Source organism: Aythya fuligula, chromosome 1 (assembly GCF_009819795.1).
Source record: "Aythya fuligula isolate bAytFul2 chromosome 1, bAytFul2.pri, whole genome shotgun sequence".
Taxonomy (NCBI): domain Eukaryota; kingdom Metazoa; phylum Chordata; class Aves; order Anseriformes; family Anatidae; genus Aythya; species Aythya fuligula.
Window position 1 is genome coordinate 204,253,379 of NC_045559.1, and position 18,581 is coordinate 204,271,959.

At 42.0% G+C, this 18,581-nt stretch overlaps 1 protein-coding gene across 1 annotated transcript; it reads left to right on the forward strand.

Moving 5' to 3' along the window:
• Nucleotides 1-4,782: 4,782 nt before the first annotated feature.
• On the forward strand, nt 4,783-17,245 carry THAP12 (THAP domain containing 12). The gene is made up of 5 exons (XM_032207584.1): nt 4,783-4,923; nt 11,298-11,418; nt 13,015-13,122; nt 14,100-14,136; nt 14,414-17,245. Exons 1-5 carry the CDS (start codon nt 4,835-4,837, stop codon nt 16,360-16,362), a joined length of 2,304 nt encoding a protein of 767 aa, XP_032063475.1. The 5' UTR covers nt 4,783-4,834; the 3' UTR covers nt 16,363-17,245.
• Nucleotides 17,246-18,581: the final 1,336 nt, after the last annotated feature.

An 18,581-nucleotide genomic window follows, 5' to 3' on the forward strand; every position in this document is an offset into this window, starting at 1 on the left:
TCCTAGCAATATGATCACTTATAAACTGTTTACGTCCAGCTGATTTTGGAGGATTCCATGCCAGAACACCTTCCAAGTGAAAATTTACTTAAACACACGGTATTGAGGCAAGATGAAAACACCCATGGAAAAGAAAAACACATTGGTGCAGAGTCTGCAGAATGGATTGATGAAGATATAGAAAAGAACTTGGCCAAATGGCAACATACCTTGTGGCACACGTATTAAACACACATCCAACAGTGCCTGATTAGCTACTATTTGTTTTGGAAGTTTTTCTGTCTCTATGTACTCATATCAATATATTGTGCAATAAAGACAAGGTATTGAGGAAAATAAAGGGCTGTAAATTAAGGTTAGCATCAACAATTAAAAATGAACGCCTGCACACAGGGGCAGATGGGCAGGAATTTGCTTGGTTGCTGCTTTGTGCATCTCTGCCAGGAAGCTAGATACGGCTCCGCCAGCATGCGCTGCCCACAGAGCAGCACAGAACGTTGCAATCATCTGCTTTGGCTGGAGGAACGCTTCAGAAATTGCAGCAGCTGAGGTGGAAGTGAAGACTGAGCACAGAGCATAACTGAGAAGGCTGCATCCTACGTGGGGATGAAGAGCTGTAGTCCAGAATACAGGCAGCTTGGAGTAAATAGCTCAGTACAGGTCATCTGGAAACCTATGGCAGCACACAAAATCACATTATTTTGGCAGACCCTCACTGACAGACTGCACCCTTGCTTAAAAGTTGAGTGGCACAAAGCCAATCACCCTCTGTGTTTTCCTGTATCGAAGACGTGATACTAAACCTTCAAAACCCAGTGTTCTTTGAATCAGCCACGACTTCCATGAAACAGATTCCAGTAAAACAGGGAAAATGCGATGGGAGATGGGTCTGATGACCTAAAATGTCATCCTAGATATTGTAACTATCATTTGCAAAAAGCTAACTGTGATGATGGTGCCAGGATTCTGCATTACTCCAATTTACAGTTGCAGTTATGTTGTGTGTACATCACCAGCATGGTCTCAGAGGTCCTCTTGTACGTAAGAATTGGTTATTCCCCACCTTTGCCTTCCAGTTCTCCAAAATCATAAGCAAGCCCTAGACACGAGGATCTTGTTTTTCATCCTGCCATCACAAATTTCAGCCTGTCTCGAAGGGGAGCACAGATACATCTGTGGGATAAACCTGATGTCTCTTCAGTTCCTACACACAGGTCATCCCACCAACAATGCGGCTGTAGGGCTTGTGACAGATTATGTAACAAAGAATCATTACAGCAAATTAGACTACAAATATTCTGTTGTAAAGCATTTTTAAAGTTTTATTAACAGGAAGCCTCCAGAACACCACAATCACACTTGAATGGTATTATTAGAAAATGAAGGCATACTAAGCTTCGCCTTGTCAAAGAGACACCCAGCTCATTTCCAGAAATACATTAAAGAGATTCTTTTGCAACCACTGTAATGTTACACAGAGTCCAGGATTTAAGAGACAGATAACTTTAAGAGGGGAGAAATGAAGCAATTAAAAATCTGTATGAACACACACAATTCCTTTAATAATTTATACAGATGACTTGCACAACACTACTACTACAGTACGTAATCTCTATTAAATGTGAAGAGAATATAGAGATAAGTTTGGAAATGTAATTGTGAACAATACTTGAATAATCTAAAGTTTTTTTTTTTTTTTTTTAAATCAACATACAAATTATGCATGCAGTTTTCAGAGGCTACACAGAAAAGGTGTCAATGATGTCTGTACTCCACAACAGAAGCTAATTTTTGGAACTTCCGTCTAAGTAGTAATGTAAACTAATTTGATTTTAAGAGAACATACTTTGAGTAATATTTTTTTTTAAAACAATTGATTTTTGTTTCCGTTCAATGGAAATCATTTAAAAAATTGCTCTCCTTATAAAAGTACCATCCAGCAAACTTCAGTAAATTAACTTTAAGCATAAGCCATTCCACCCACTTAATTAGGAAATCCTATATACATATATATACACATCCAGAACGTAACAGCTACAACATGCTTCTATGGTGATTGAAACGATAGAATATGAACTGAAGTTTTGACGAGAAGTAGCCATTTAGAAATACGTGCCAGGATTAATTTCTTTTTAATGCAGCCATTATAATCTTCTTGTTCAGCTTTTCAGAATCCTCAGAAGTAGGTTCTACACACAATTCCTCTGTTTGATGAATCAATTTGGAGGGAAAAAGGCCCTTTGCTCTTGGATAAAATAAACTAACAATTTTGTTATTAATTAAGGGTGAAGAATTATTTTTTCACGCTGAATCAGGTTTCAAAAGTGTTTTTAAATTACGGAGCTTCACCTTAACATTATACATTCATGCTCCTCAACTATTTCTTCAACCAAAAATGATCCTGCTCTCTCCTGCATGAGCATGAACATTCATGCAATCTGCATAGGAAATCAAAGAACAAATTTACCTGAATTAGAACTGACCTTTCAAAGATAAATTAGTGTATTTTAAAAAGTTACTTCTCACCTGATTAACTCTCTTAACAATGTTCAATGTATATGCATATTGTGATCGTCTAGAGAAGCAAGAGCAATTAGTTGCAGCTAAATGTATCTTTAGCATCAGTTTAAATTGACTACTCAAAACTACTCAAAAGGAATGATCAGAGCTGAGCTAGAATTCTGGCAAAGAATTAACATGCCAATAAATTCATGCTACTGAAATGAGTCCAACAAGATATGTTTTTATATTACTAGTTTGAAGGGCATTTTGAAGGTTTCCTTACCTAAAAGACAATTTTCCTCCAACTCACACTAACAAAATAAGCTGAAAAGTTTTGAAGCTGTCCAAAAGGAATCAATTTTTTTTTCCACATTTTTTTTCTTTAAAAAACAAACAAACAAACAACTTTATTCACTGTTTTGAAAGACACATTCTTTGCCCGTTTCATATATATAGATTATGTTTCCATAATCCCGCTAAGTCTCCTTGTCAGGATTCTTCTCCCATGACTTTAAAGGTATGTAAGAGATGTCTACATCAAAGCTAAACTCTTGCACAACAGTGCTACTGTATCTGAAACAATTCTTGTTTGACATCACCATTTATACATTTCAGAGCTGCTGGGTCTAATTCCTCAAATTACCAGCAGGCCATTCTTGGTGAATGAGCCTCTTCTTCTAACTATCTACTTTTCTATTTCCTATTTTTTTTATGTATTATTATTATTATTTTTTCCCTCTAAGCTCTGTTTTATTTTTGCCTATGATAGAGCTGATGAAGTCTTCACAGTAGGTATACTCCCTGCTTTATTTACCCTATTACTTATAATACTCTTTTTCAGCCCTTGGCTTGTCTCGATATCTGTCCAGGCTGTGAATTAACACTTCCCTAAAAGAGTAAACAGGATACACCAGATAAAAAGGTCATGACCTCATTCTGCAACTTAAGTTCATTTTTTAGGGTAAACTTAATCAATATAACACATACTTGAACATTATTCATATTGTTTATTATATTGTCTGTACAGTTTGTGTTTGCAAACTATAAACAAGCTAAAACTATAATAAATCAGCTTGTTTATCTAGTATCAAGTTTATCTAGTATCAATTTATTGATTTTAAGCACTGTGATTCTTGAAGGCACCACAATTAAGTGGATAGAGAAATTAATTAATTAAATTGCCTCCCAGGGAAAGCAGGCTGTGCCAGCCAATGGAAGGAGCTGGGAACCAAGAGTGACCAGGATTAACTAACTGACCACCAGCAATACTTATTTTTTATTAAAAAAAAGGTATTAAGAGTAATTTTTATGGCTTTAATGGATGAGTTTCATTAGTGAGATAAACTTCAGGGCGTGATGAGCCTGGAGAAAAGGAGGCTCAGGGGCGACCTTATCGCTCTCTATAGGTACCTCAAGGGAGGCTGTAGCGAGGTGGGGGTTGGTCTGTTCTCCCACGTGCCTGGGGACAGGACGAGGGGGAATGGGTTTAAGTTGTGCCAGGGGAGTTTTAGGTTAGATGTTAGGAAGAACTTCTTTACCGAAAGGGTTGTGAGGCACTGGAACAGGCTGCCCAGGGAAGTGGTGGAGTCACCATCCCTGGAAGTCTTCAAAAGACGTTTAGATGTAGAGCTTAGGGATATGGTTTAGTGGGGACTGCTAGCGTTAGGTCAGAGGTTGGACTCGATGATCTTGAGGTCTCTTCCAACCTAGAAATTCTGTGATTCGGTGATAAAACCTCAGGAGCCTGAATTTATTGGCCATGAGGAATTAACCCATTGGAGGGGGTTGCCACGTTAGTCTTTGCTCTTCCTCAGCCTACAGAGCATCTACAAGCAGCCTAAAGCCTTAATTATTGATTAACGAAGGGATTTAATTAGGGATTTAACCCCTTATTAACACCCCTAGGCCTTGCCCTCACCCCCCCACCCCCACTTTGCCTTCACCCTTCCTCTCCGCGCATGCGCCGCGCATCTTCCCGCGCAACATCCCCCCCCTTTACCCATTACCGCGCAGGCGCGCGGCTCGGCGGGAAGCGCCCCCGCCGGCGCGCGGCGCCTTGTGGGAAGGAGGCGGCCCCGGCGCGCGCCCCGTCCCGGCGGTGAATCCTCCCGGCCGCTCACAGCACTGTGGAGCCGCTCCCCCCCCCCCCCCCAACCGCCCCCCTCTTCATCTTCCTCCTCCTCCTCTTCCTCCTCCGCCCCCCCTGTCCCCCCCCCCCTTTCGGATTTAAAGGGGCCGCTTCCCTCCTCCTCCTCCTCCTCTATCGGCGTGGGGGGAGGGGGAGGGCTTTATTTATTTTATTTTTTAATTATTTTTTTAATTTTTTGTGGCCATGCCGAACTTCTGCGCGGCCCCCAACTGCACCCGCAAGAGCACGCAGTCCGACCTCGCCTTCTTCCGCTTCCCCCGCGACCCCGTCAGGTGAGGGGATGGGGATTTGAAGTGGGGGGGGGGGGGGCGGCTTCACCTCCTTTATTTTCTTATTTTTTTACCCCCACACCTCGCTAGCAGCTCGGCCTCATCCTAAAAGGGGGAAAAATGGGGAAGGGGGAACGTTAAGGGAATAAATAAAAAAATAAAAGGGGTTGTGAGCAGCTGTGGGCTCCCGGTGGAGGCCGCCCGCCGTGTGGTGCCCGGGGCGGGGCGCTGCGGGACCCCCCGGCCTGAGGGGGGGAAGGGGGAGGGCGGCTGCGCATGCGCCGGGACGGCCGTTGGGTGCCCCCCCCCCCGCAGTGAGGGGATGAGGGGAGATAAAGGGGTGAGGGGGGAGATGGGGGAGAGGGGATTTGGAGGGGGTGAGGGGGTGTGTGGGGGAGATGAGGGACCGGAGAGGGAGCTGAGGGTCTTTGGGGGGGGTCTAGGGGGAGCTGAGGATGTGAGGGGGGGCCTGGGGGAGCTGAGGGTGTGTGTGGGGGTCTGGGGGGAGATGAGGTTGTTGGGTGGAGCTGAGAGTATGAGGAGGGGTTTTGGGGGGAGATGAGGGTGTGAAGGGGGGGTCTGGGGGAGAGTTGAGGCTCTGTGTGTGTGGGGCGAACTGAGGGTATGGGGGGGGGGGGTTGGGGGGAGCTAAGGGTGTGAGGAGGGAGACGTGGAGGGAGCTGAGGCTGTGGGGGGAGGTCTGGGGGAGATGAGGGTGTTGGGGGGAGCTGAGAGTATGAGGTGGGGGCCTCAGGGGGGAGCTGAGGTTGTGAGGGGGGTGTGGGGGACACTGAGGCAGGGGGAGGGAGCTGAGGGTTTGAGGAGGGGTCTGGGGGAAGCTGAGGGTGTTGGGGGGGAGCTGAGAGTATAAGGAGGGGGCCTAGGGGGGAGCTGAGGGTATGAGGGGGTGTCTGGGGGAGAGTTGAGGCTCTGTGTATGTGTAGGGGGCAGCTGAGGGTATGAGGAGGGGGCTTGGGGGGTGCTGAGGTTATGAGGGGGGGCCTGGGGGAGATGAGGGTGTTGGAGGGGGAGCTGAGAGGATGAGGTGGGGGCCTGGGGGGGAGCTGAGTGTGTAAAGGGGAGGGTCCAGGGGGAGCTGAGGCTGGGGGGGGCTGGGAGGAAGCTGAGGCTGTGAGGGGGGGGTGTAGGGGGAGCTGAGGTATAAGGGGGAGGTGAGGCTGGGGGAGGGAGTTGAGGGTGTGGGTGGGGGGGGGCATGGAGGGAGCTGAGGCTGTGAGGGGGGGGTCCTGGGGGAGATGAGGGTGTTGGGGGGGAGCTGAGAGGATGAGGAGGGGTCCTGGGGGGAGCTGAGGTTGTGAAGGGGGAGGTCTGGGAGGAGTTGAGTCTCTGTGAGGGGAGTGTAGGGGAGCTGGGATTTGGGGGAGGCTGATGGTGTTGAAGGGGGGGCCTGGGAGGAGTTGAGAGTGTGAGGGGGGAGCTGAGGGTGTGTGTGGGGGTGTAGGGGGAGCTGAGTTGTTTTTTTGGGGGGAGAGCAGAGGGTGTGTGTGTGTGTGTGTAGGTCTTGGGGGGAGCTGAGGCTGGGGGGTGGGACCTGAGAGTGTGAGGGGGGTTGTCTGGGGGGAGCTGAGGCTCTGTGGGGAGGTGTAGGGGGAAGCTGGGATTTGGGGGGGCTGAGGGTGTCAGGGGGTGCCTGGACATGGGGTCTGGGGGGACGCACGTGTGTGGGGGGGTGCGAAGGGGTGCAGGAACAGGGCCAGCACTGCGTCAGGTGGTGGAAGCCCCTTGGACAGTCCACGTGAGGTGGGCTGGGACAATGGGTGAGGAGTGGGACATGTGCAAGAAATAAATCCTGCGTTTAGGTGTAGAAATTCCTATGTAGAAGCTCACCGTGTCTAGCTGCCACCTCTTGACTTCACTCGCTCCTCGCACTTTTCGAAGGTGTCATCCCTAGAGCAGTGGCAGTTCTAACAGCAGGCAGTTAAGGCTGAACTTCCAGCGATGGACACGTGACACCTGCTGGTTTCCTCCAGGTGCTTGACATATCTGAAAGAAATACACAGAAATATATGACAGAAATATATCCAAAAACGTGCATCATCTACATTAAGTTAAACAACATAAATTACTGAAACATCCATAGAAGTAGATCAAGGACGTGGTTTTAGGCAGGGTGTACTGGCTTACGTGTCTACAAAGGCACTGGTAGGCGAGCTTTTTCTTTTCATGACTACTTCATAATCCCCGTGAAGTAGTTCAGGCTAAAATGATTAACATTCCTCTAAGGGAGTAGCAGAAAATAGGTAAAATCAACCCTGAAGGATGATCTAGGCAGTTTCTTTCCAGAGGAAGGAGAGCCTATACCTGAGCTCTTTCTAGCGTTTTTTGTCTGCTGTGCTCTTAAAAACATGCAGTTACAATGCTAGCTATGTTTTTTTCCCTAATACCTTCTACTTTTTATATCCAAACCTGTAGCAAAATGTCCAAAATGATTGTATATTCAATTTAATAAATATAACATGAACTGCAGCACTGCTCTGCAAGTAACTGTAGATGTCAGGCGATGTTACTGCTGTGGCCTTGCAGTGCTGCTTGCTGTCATAGAGACCTCTTACCCTCGTAGGTCAAATGGGAATGGGGAGCAAAGTTGTTCGTGCCAAAAATGTGGTTTGTTCTTGGCAGCTAACAGAATTAGAGTGAGTCTTGGAAACTTTTAATTAAAAAAAATCATTGAGAAATACATAATTCTAGGTGAATTGTCTGTACAACCTTACTGCTTTCAGGTTTTCTACAATAACTGAGTAATTGCCTTTACTTTTTTCCAATTCAGTGCTAAGAGCTCTAATCTTAGAGTCATTAAGGTTGGAAAAGCCCTCCAAGATCACTTGCTCCAACCACCCCCTACCACCAATGTCACCACCAAGCCCTGTCCCCAAGCACCACGTCCAACCTCTCCTTGAACACCCCCAGGGACGGGGACTCCCCCACCTCCCTGGGCAACCCGTCCCAAGGCCTGACCGCTCTTGCTGAGCAGAAATGTCTCCTCATTGCCAACCTGAGCCTCCCCTGGCACAACTTTAAGACTGGCTTCACTGCTTGTTGCTATCTGAGAAAAGCAAGAGCAGGTGCACAGGTTAGGCTTTGGAAAAGAACCAATCGAATGTAATGGATTGTGTCTAGCATTTTCACATCAAACATGAGTGTAAGTAAGTAAGCAGCCTCTGTTATGCCAGTAAGGAAGGGTATTTTATCATTTCATGCAGCCCAGGCAGACAGTAGGATCTGTGTGTTTAACCACCACCTGTGCTTCTGACTCTTCATGGTGGCAGGGTGAGGTGTATTTGGAACAAAATGTAAGATACTTTAACACAACAGAGATACTGTTCTTTCGTTGACCAATGCTGAGGTAATAGAAGTGATTTTCTCTATCGGCACCTAAATAAAATGCCATTTGAGCTTCTATCAGGTGTCAGCAGATCTCTGAATAAAATGTTAAATCTGTGATTGAAGGAAACCTCCTTAAAACTTGATGAATGGCATCTAAACAGTGGTGCAAAATACTGTACTGCAATGCGTTTTAATTTTTGCTGAATATTTTGCAACTGAAGCACTTGCACCACAGTGTACAGTGTGAGTTAGTTGAACGCTTAAACAGCAAAGAAAGTTTTGTACCTAATTTTATTCTAAAATCTTTCTAATTGCATGGTGTTATCCAAGCAGCACAGCTACGCTGTGTGTTTTCAGGCATCTGACCTCTTTTTTCTTTGTTCTTCTGCTCATTCTTTGGAGTGAATTTGTTGAGGAGCCAAACTCATAGATGGACTGAGGTGCCAATTGCAGTCTCAGATGGAGTTTGTATCCAAGAGCTTGGGTCCAGTCATTTAACCTCCACCATCTCCCTTTTATCCTGTGGCTACCTGAGAAAACATCAGCACTCCAGCCTTTGCCAGTAAAGTTTCCTAGACATCTGGAGCTCCATTTACTGATCTTCTGCTCCAGCAGGTTGAGGAGCCTGGTGCCTGTGCCTGATCAGGATCCACAAACTCAGGCTGTACGTGCTAAGGCTTCTTTGGGACTCTGTGCTCAGAGTTGACCAGCCCAGAAGGCAGCAGCTGCTCTAATATAACTGGGAGAGAAGTCAGGAAGGGAGAGGTGTATTTGGAGGTTGATTTTATCTTTGTGAAACTCATTTCCTGAGACCCCTCTGAGGAGCTTTTGGTATCTTTCTTGATCTGGTGCCTAGCTGCTGCTACCATCTTCTTAACTTGTTTTCTGGATGGCAACATCAGAGGTAAAGGGATTCAGGCTGACTTTGTCCACAACAACTATGGGGTAGTTCTGGGACGTGTGCTGCAGACACATTATTGCTGCCACCAGTTTGTTGCCGTGGGTTTGCCAGGAGGTGATTCAGAGGAGTAGTAACATGAGGAGCTTTGACTTTCCTCCGTGGTGGTCTTCGACAGCTTCCTTGAGTCCTTGGAGAGAGGCAGGTAAAAAATCTGCCAAGGTCAAGCTCTTGCTCTGGACTGAAGCCCTCACCGCAATAGGAAGGTTCATCAGCCTGTGTGGCAGCCCGATGTGATTACTTTTAATTAACTGGCTCGTAACTGGAGCAACTGCTCAAAGTACTAAAGCCAGATTCAGTATAATCTGCACATTAAAGGTGTCCCATGTGAGAGGTCTGTGTTTATGCTGCTTGGTGAAACGAAGAACGCAAGAGTGCAAGGTCCGTGCTGCCAAAAGGCTGAGCAAGAGAAGATATTTTTCTTTTAAGCCATAATTCAGGATATTATGTATAGATCTACAATAACAATCGGGTAGAAGTTATCCCTGTTTTATGGTACTTGTTGCCAGTGTTATTTTTACGTTTTGCATGAGCTAAAGTTACAATGCACAGACAGTGCAGGGAGCAGGATCCAAGATTCCTTTTTCACTTGCACAGTTGTCCTTTAGGTACTCAGTTAAAGTAGATGTGGTGGGGAATCCACACAGAGCTGTGGGTTTCTTCATTTAGGTCGCCCACCAAAACACCTGGAGAAACAACTGTCATCCCTAAATTATTGAAAAATCGCTCATTATTGTTCTCCTTCCTTGCTCCTGTGAGCAATAATTTCATTTTTGTAGTGAAAAAGAATAATAGATTTACTTATAGCTTCTAGCAATTTATTAGCTAAGAAATTTGAGTTGAAAAGCTGAAAAGTATGTAGCTGAGAGATGTGTTGTAAAGTACAGTAAGAATATAATGAAAATTCCTCACTTTTCATGTAGCATTACTGTGATAGCATCAGGATTCCTTACCATGTAGCTGTCCCTGGCCTTCTTGTGTTTGACAGGGGGGAGATTTAGCCTAGAAGGACCGGGAGCTTCTGCAACCTCATTACGTAGTTAGAACAATGATCAAATCATCAGCTACATTCATGTGAAGGTTTTAATCATCTGTGTTTTCAGCTGTATTTCCTCATGTGCTGTTGTGGTCGATCTGTGATGCCACAAGGTGCGTGTACATGACAATAATGCTTCAGGGAATGATTTTTGCAGGACGGAAGTGATTGGGTTTATCTTTTAAATACTGAGATATTAATGGCTGCTGGAATCTCGTTAATTTATATGTGTATATTTACTGCACAGATAAAATAGATGGGTTGTACTGGAGTAGCTGTACAGAGTCAGTCTGTGCGTGGTGTTGCTCAGAGGTAACTGTGCAGACCCCCTTGGGGGCAATACAAGCTGGCTAATACACTTGCATCAATTACTGAAAGTCGTTTACTCACCAGAGGAAAAATTATCTTGGATATCTAAAAGGAACGCTATTACTTGGTAAAATGTTTCTTTAGCTTTGTGTTGTTATCTCGGAGAACTAATCTAAAGCAGAAATAAATGTCATAAAAATCTAATGAAAACTTACTTCAGGCTTCGCTGTCTGTGGAATGGTAGCTTTTGAATTTTTATTATTTCACCTTCTGAAATTCAACTCTAAATTCCCAGGTGATCAGAATAGATAAGGAAAAATTCTTTTTTTTTTTTTTAAAGGTAGGCAGAGAATATTACTATTTTCATAGTGGTTTGAAAAACCATGGCTGTATCCATGGCTGTTTGTAGTCTACAAGCTTTTTTTTGAATATAATTCTTGTTCAGAATTAGATGGTTGGGCTTTGTGAGCAATTGCATTGCCATGTTGTATGTATGAGACAAAGGCAAGAGGGAAAAGATTCATGACTTTGCTGTTAAATGGTGAACAAAAGGAGAAAAACAGATTTTAAAAAAGATGTCATGGTACTTTCCAGGAGAAGGTGCACAGAGCTTTCCTCAGCCCTGCGTGGAGGGCAGGGATTGCTGCACTCCAGTTGTGAGTAAGTTTTGAAATTGAAAGGGATTTTATTTAAACTGAAAACTAATTTTTTCTTTTTGCTTACTTGCAGATGTCAAAGATGGGTGGAGAACTGTCGAAGGGCAGATTTGGAAGATAAAACTCCAGATCAACTCAACAAGCACTACAGACTGTGCGCTAAACATTTTGAGACTTCTATGATATGCAGAAGTGTGAGTAAAACCAAGCATTTGTTTATTGCACCTTGCAAAATGTAATTAAGGTTTTTAATCAGTATGCTGCATTTTAATCTTTGGTCCCTTGGGTACGTGGTCCCTGGGAAAATGAATCTCCTTGTCTTAATTGACATCCTTGTCATGGTCCAGGGCACCGCACAGACTCACAGATGTTTGTACTGGCACAAAGGATGAGGTGGAAATGAGCAGTTTGGGAAGAGAAACTGCTTCAGCTGATTTAATCTGTTTGTGGCCTTCATTGCAGTTCTTTCCTCTTGCAAAACCATGCTTATTTTGTTTACTGTCACTAGACGTTACAACATTATATAATGTATTCCGTGTAAGAATGTAAGCTTGCATACCCCTAATTACTTAAAATCACTAATGTGCTGTTACCGAAGTGAGTATGTGGTGTAATTCAGTTAAATTGCACTCGGCTGTGACCATGAGGTTTACACACACTGTATGTTTGTCAGGCTTCTGGTTCCTGCTGTATTCTATCCAGTTAAATCATGTTACTGTTTCCTGTTAATGAAATAATAGCTTTCAATTCTTCTTGTTAAACTGATGCTGATTTTAATAATTTGCTTAGCAGTAGGAACCGATGGATTTGTGGCTTTGTACCAAGTCTTGATTTCTAGGCTGAAAGACACAAAGTCGGTTCTGTGGGGTAATTAAAATACGTAGGTCAAACTTGGAGCCCCCGTTGGTATTACACGTGACAGGGTCTCTGATTAGGCAGCTTCCCAGAAACAAACCAACAGATGAATATTGGAAGAAATTCTGAATGTGAAATGAAGCTTTGTGAAACTCTGTTTGAAACCCACTTCAGTCTAATGACATGTAGAAACACGATCAGTCAAAGGTCTGTGCTTGACGGAAATGGTCCAGTTTAGATGACACAAGTTCACAGCATATTCAAATACATGTTATTTAAAACACTTTTAACTGCTAGAAACATTTACATGACCACATAGAAGCCTTCCTCCTACTCATTTGACAGATGTGTTTTCCTTCAGTATGGTCATTCACTGGAGTTTCTTGTGGATATGCATAATTTGACGTAAAGGAGATGAACATTTTCATTGTGAAAATGTTTGTGTGATTGTTTCTAGAACTGTGAAACAAGTGATGATAAACAAAGCACTAGTAAGAAACAGTTTGCTTTCTGAGGCATAGGTGTCTGTATGTCCAGAATATTTATTTTTTTAGAAAGTCTTAATATTCATGTAAATTGGAATTATGGCACTGGGAATCTGTGATGTGAATATAAAGGGGAAGAAAAAGTAGTAGTGCTTTGTCTTCATTTTTTTTAAATCTCTTCTAGTTTTCAGTGTTCCCATGAAATCCCTGAAATGCGAATTGCATAGCACAACTTCCTATTTGTTCTGATGCATCAGAAAGTGAAAATAATAAACAGGAAAAAAATTCTGTGTACCGACCAAATTTTATAGGCTCTTTGTACGCACATCACAAAAAACATGAAATTACACAGAGGCCATGGATTTTTTTGTCCATGCTGCCTGAAAAACACAATTTCAGAGGCCATGCTCATTTCCTAAAGGCATCGCTAATCTAGATGTCTCTTCACAGAGTCCTTACAGAACAGTTTTACGGGATAATGCCGTGCCAACTATATTTGATCTTACAAGTCACCTGAACAATCCCCACAGCAGACACAGAAAAAGGATAAAAGAGCTGGTAAGTTTTTTTATGTAAGGTTTTTTGTTTTATGTTATAAAAGTGAAGGCAAGGAAGTTCATATGAAACTATATAATGTCTAATAATACGTAGCACTTGGGTGTTTGCAGTTTCTGTGCTGCTATTCTGGTGTAATTTTGCTGATAGTAAGTTAAATACCCAAGTATTGCACTGGTAGAACTCTTACCTACTCAGAAAAATTTAATAAAATAATTTGGAAGATGAGAACTGATCCTGTCTTCGAAAGCAAGCGTATAACTTCCTTTTACTTGTTAATGCAGCGCTAACTGAATACAACTTAGGCATGCTACCCTGAAATTCTGGCTATGTGATGACTCTCATCTTCAATTCACCTGATTCTCCTCTGAAGTCTGCAGTAATTCAGATGTGCATGTTTTAGCTTATTGTTTTCAAAAGATGATCATGTGTAAAACCAAGATCAAGCAGTTTCTCGTGTAATTGTGACTTGTCAATGGCTCTTTTGTGTCATTTACACAAAATGTCTATGGATCTCTGGATTTAAGTATATTGAAAATTATGAGGAATTCAACTCCTAAACTCAGCTTGTATGTCAGAAATATGATTTTTAAATATTTCTTCATGAGTTTAATAAGTCTGTTGTTTAACTGAATCTTAGGAAACGATTAAGACAGTTCTTTCTGTTGGCATAGTGCGTGTTCCTACTGAAACAGAATTCCTTAATGAAATGAATTTGCTCATAATTCAGATTCAACAAACTCCTAATACAAGTATGGGAACCTTAGTAGTAGCAACAAAGTATTCCTTTGTTGTTAGTAGTTATGTTGTGACAGCAATAAACTACCTAAAGAACCTCCTTCTCTTAGACCTTCTAGCACTTTTTAACTATTAAAAATCTCAATATGGTTTCATCTACAATATTCGTATCTTTGATGTGTTTTAGTATCTTAAGGTCATGTGGTAGACATTGACATCAATTTTATTTTATTTTTTTTAAGAGTGAAGATGAAATAAGAACACTGAAGCAGCAAAAGAGTAAGTGGGCAAAATAATTGTTTGAAAAACTTTATGTTGAAAAATTTAAGGCTAATAAGGTAACGTAAAAAATGTAACTTTAAGTTGATGTATAGCAGGAGGATAATTGAGTTGCTGCTTGATTCAAGTAGCCAGTCTAAACTCATTCCAACTCATTCACTTTTCAAGTGGAAACATTGTCTCAACTCCAGTAACTTAATGGTAATGGGGATAGTAGGGAAAAGCAAATATTATGTTTTAGTCATGTTATCTTAACACAGTATTTTACGTTTTGTAGTTGATGAAGCTTTTGAACGGGAACAGGCAACCCAAGAGCTGAATGAAAGCAATGCACAAAACACTGTCTCAGAGGAAGGCGGGGAAGAGCAAGAAGAAGAAGCCACTCCTTTAACACTGGAAGAAAGAGAAAACAAAGACTACCTTAAATCTTTGTTTGAAATTTTGATCCTAATGGGGAAACAAAATATTCCCCTGGATGGCCATAATGCTGATGAGCTTCCAGAAGGTATTTTTGCCTCAGATAACTTTCAGGCTCTGCTGGAATGTAGAATAAATTCTGGAGATGAAGTTCTGAGGAAACGGTTTGAGATGACTGCGGTCAATCTGGAGTATTGTTCAAAAACTCAGCAGAAACAAATGCTTGAGATCTGTGAGAGCTGTATCAGAGAAGAGACACTGAGGGAAGTAAGAGACTCGCACTTCTTTTCTATTGTTACTGACGAAGTGGTAGACATAGCAGGAGAGGAACACTTGCCAGTCTTGGTGAGATTTGTTGATGATTCTCACAATCTACGAGAAGAATTCATTGGGTTTTTACCTTATGAGGCTGATCCTGACATTTTAGCTGTTAAGTTCCATACGACTATTACTGAAAAATGGGGACTAAACATGGAGTACTGTCGAGGTCAAGCCTACATTGTCTCCAGCGGGTTTGCTTCTAAAATGAAAGTTGTGGCTACAAGACTCTTGGAGAAGTATCCGCAAGCCGTTTATACGCTGTGTTCCTCTTGTGCCTTAAACGTCTGGTTGGCAAAATCCGTTCCTGTTGTTGGAGTTTCCACGGCACTGGGAACAATCGAGGAAGTTTGCTGTCTTTTTCGGCAGTCCCCGCAGTTGTTGGAAGAACTGGACAATACAATTTCTGTTCTTTTTCAGAACAATAAGGAGAAGAGCAATGAGCTGAAGGAGATCTGCCGTTCTCACTGGACAGGCAGGCACGATACTTTTGAGGTGTTAGTGGACCTCATACAAGCCTTGGTGCTGTGTTTGGATGCGGTAAACAGTGACACGTCTGTGAGGTGGAACAACTTCATTGCCGGTCGAGCATTTGTACTTTCAAGCGCAATAACGGATTTTGACTTCATTGTGACTATTGTAATTCTGAAACATGCTCTGTCTTTTACGAGAGCATTTGGAAGAAATCTCCAGGGGCAAACGTCAGATGTGTTCTTTGCAGCTAGCAGCCTAACGGCGGTGTTGCATTCTCTGAACGAAGTGGTGGAGAATGTTGACGTTTACCATGAGTTTTGGTTTGAGGAAGCAACAAATTTGGCTACAAAACTGGATGTACAAATTAAACTCCCTGGAAAATTTCGCAGAGCACAACAGGGTAACTTGGACTCTGAGATAACATCAGAGAATTACTACAAGGAGGTCCTTAGTATCCCCACGTTGGAACATATAATTCAAGAATTAAAAGATATATTCTCAGAACAACATTTAAAAGCTCTTAAATGTTTATCATTAGTGCCCTCAGTCATGGGTCAGCTCAAATTCAATACGTCTGAGGAGCATCACGCTGACATGTACAAAAATGACTTGCCTAATCCGGACACTCTCTCTGCTGAGCTTCATTGTTGGAGAATCAAGTGGAAGCACCGAGGGAAAGATATTGAACTTCCATCTACTATTTATGAAGCACTTCACCTGCCTGACATAAAGTTTTTCCCTAACGTTTACGCGTTGCTTAAAGTCTTGTCCATACTTCCAGTGATGAAGGTGGAGAACGAGAAATACGAAGTAGGACGGAAGCGCTTAAAGGCGTACCTGAAAAACACCTTGACAGAGCAAAGGTCCAGCAACCTAGCTTTGTTAAACATAAACTTTGATATAAAACACGACCTAGATTTAATGGTGGACACCTACATTAAACTCTATCCAGATAAAGTTGAATTTCAAGAAGACTTTATTCCCTCAAACAACTCCGAAGTAACAAAAGATGCTTAATTTTTTAAGCTCTAGCCAGCCTGGTGAAACAGCTTTTTGCTCGCTGGGTTTCAAGGCTGAAGGAAAAAATGACTTTGAAATCCCAATAAATAAACACACAAATAAATAAATTACTGCAAATGTATTTCCATTTTAGGTCTCAGATTTAAGAAGGTGTGGTCCGTGACCCAAATCACGTTTTGTTAGTCTGCATTAAATATGTGATGTGAACAAACAAGCCTGAAAATAAGCCCATGCTCTTAGCAGAAGTGCTTTCTGCATCTGATCGACTTAACTAGGTACTTACTTTGTTGCATCTTGGCAAAAGAACGTTGTGGTGATGTAGATCTGATGGGGCTGTTACATATTTGCTCATGAATTAGGGTAAGAAAAAAAACTGAAAATGTTAAGGGTATAATCCATTTCACTTCTGTTACTTAGAGATTTTTTTTCGTAAACTTGTCTTTAACTGATGTGCATTCAGTTGGCATTTTGGAGAGTGAATCCAGCAACCGCACAAGCCTCATGCTGTGGACTGGTCTTTGCGTAAAGCGAATGTTGGTGGTACAGAGGTACGTTTAAGGTTTCACTGGAAGAGTCAACCTCTTTAATCTCTTGACTGTTTACATTCCTTTGTGTGAGACACACAACCTTTTTCTTTAGGCTTTTAACAGGCATGGCAGGAGTAATGAAATTCCTTAAAGACACTAAAAATCAAGATTATTCCAAAAAAAACCCACATTGAAGTCTGTTTGTTCAACGCAAAAAATTTGCATCTTATTATTTGTTTACTTGTAAACTCACCCTGGAAAGAATAAAATAAAAGTTTGCTGTTTGTCTAGAAGTAAGATTGAAAATACTGCTGATATTTTTGGCAAGAATAAAACATTTTTGTACAGTTTAATGCAATTTAAATAAAATGTGAATTGCTTTTTATGTAGTATTGAATTTATTAGTAAAGTAGTGCCTCTTTAAGAATGCCTACGCTTTTGTAAGGTACCTTTTAGTTTTTATTGTTGTTTTCACAATCCTAGTGAGTGGCATTGTCTTAAGACACGAGAAAAAAATGTGTAATAGTGCTTATGGTCTGTTGGTTCTGCTGAAGGTTTTTTTTTAAACTATTTTGAGATGGTTCTAAATACAGAGCTTTTAATTGTGGAAACTTTGTCCAACTGAAACACTGACAGGTGGAAATGGCTTACGTTTGAAATGGCTGAGAAGTTAGCAGTTTTGCAGCTATCCTGATGCATGCCAATTTTATCACTTAGTTGTCCTTTTATGTACTCGCTTTCCTGTTACAGTGGAGAAAAACTCCAGCAACAGAAAACTGCTTGTAGAGACTTGGATAAAATACAACTCTCAGGGTTTTAGCACAGTCAAACAATAAGAATAAATTTGAAGAAAAGAAAACAAAACACTTGAGTTACAACAGACTTAGATATTAAAGTGGCTGTGTGCGTCTTAATGCTTTCAGGAGCTTTTATTTACATGGGAGTAGTTAAAAATTACTCTTTTAAAACGTTTATCTTTTCTTCCCCTGCTATTTGTATTTGCTTTCTAACTACCATGCTTTCCTGCTAATGCAATTGTTGCCTCAACCAGTAAATAGTGTCCTAACTAATAGCTTGTTCTTTTCCTTTGGCTATATGAAAATAGACAAAATCTTTTTCTATTAAAAAGAAAATTTAATATTAGAATTCAGACAAATATGTGTTTTTTTTTTTTTAATTTTATTTTAAAGAACATCTCAATTACAATTTTAATTAAAATTATGAAAAAAAAAAAAAAAGCTTTTCCACCCTGGGAGTGTTTGAGTTCCTCTGCTGAATGAACACAGCAATGTGAGATGGTGGTGGCCTCTGAGATACGAGATGGTGAGCCTCATCAGCCCTCTCTAAGGGTGCTCTCTGGTTTGTTCTGATTGTTTGTTCCAGTTTGTCTACTTTTCATCGCTGATGATGCAGAGAGAACAAATACTGCAGTGCAGCTGGCACAGTTAGGTTGGATGAGTTCAGATTTAGGTGTAGTCAGAGAAGGAAAATTGATACCCAGTGCCATCTACTCGGCCAAAGGAGCTGAAGACTCTATGTAAATGGGATCTTTTGACTGATGCACTGAGACAAATTGAAGAGAAATGCTGTAAAATGCCCCTTTAGCTACCAGAATCTTCTGGAGCTGAATTGTGGCTAGCTTTGCTAATTAGCTGGCTCCGAGCGCCTCGATTGCTTGCTGTGCTTGAT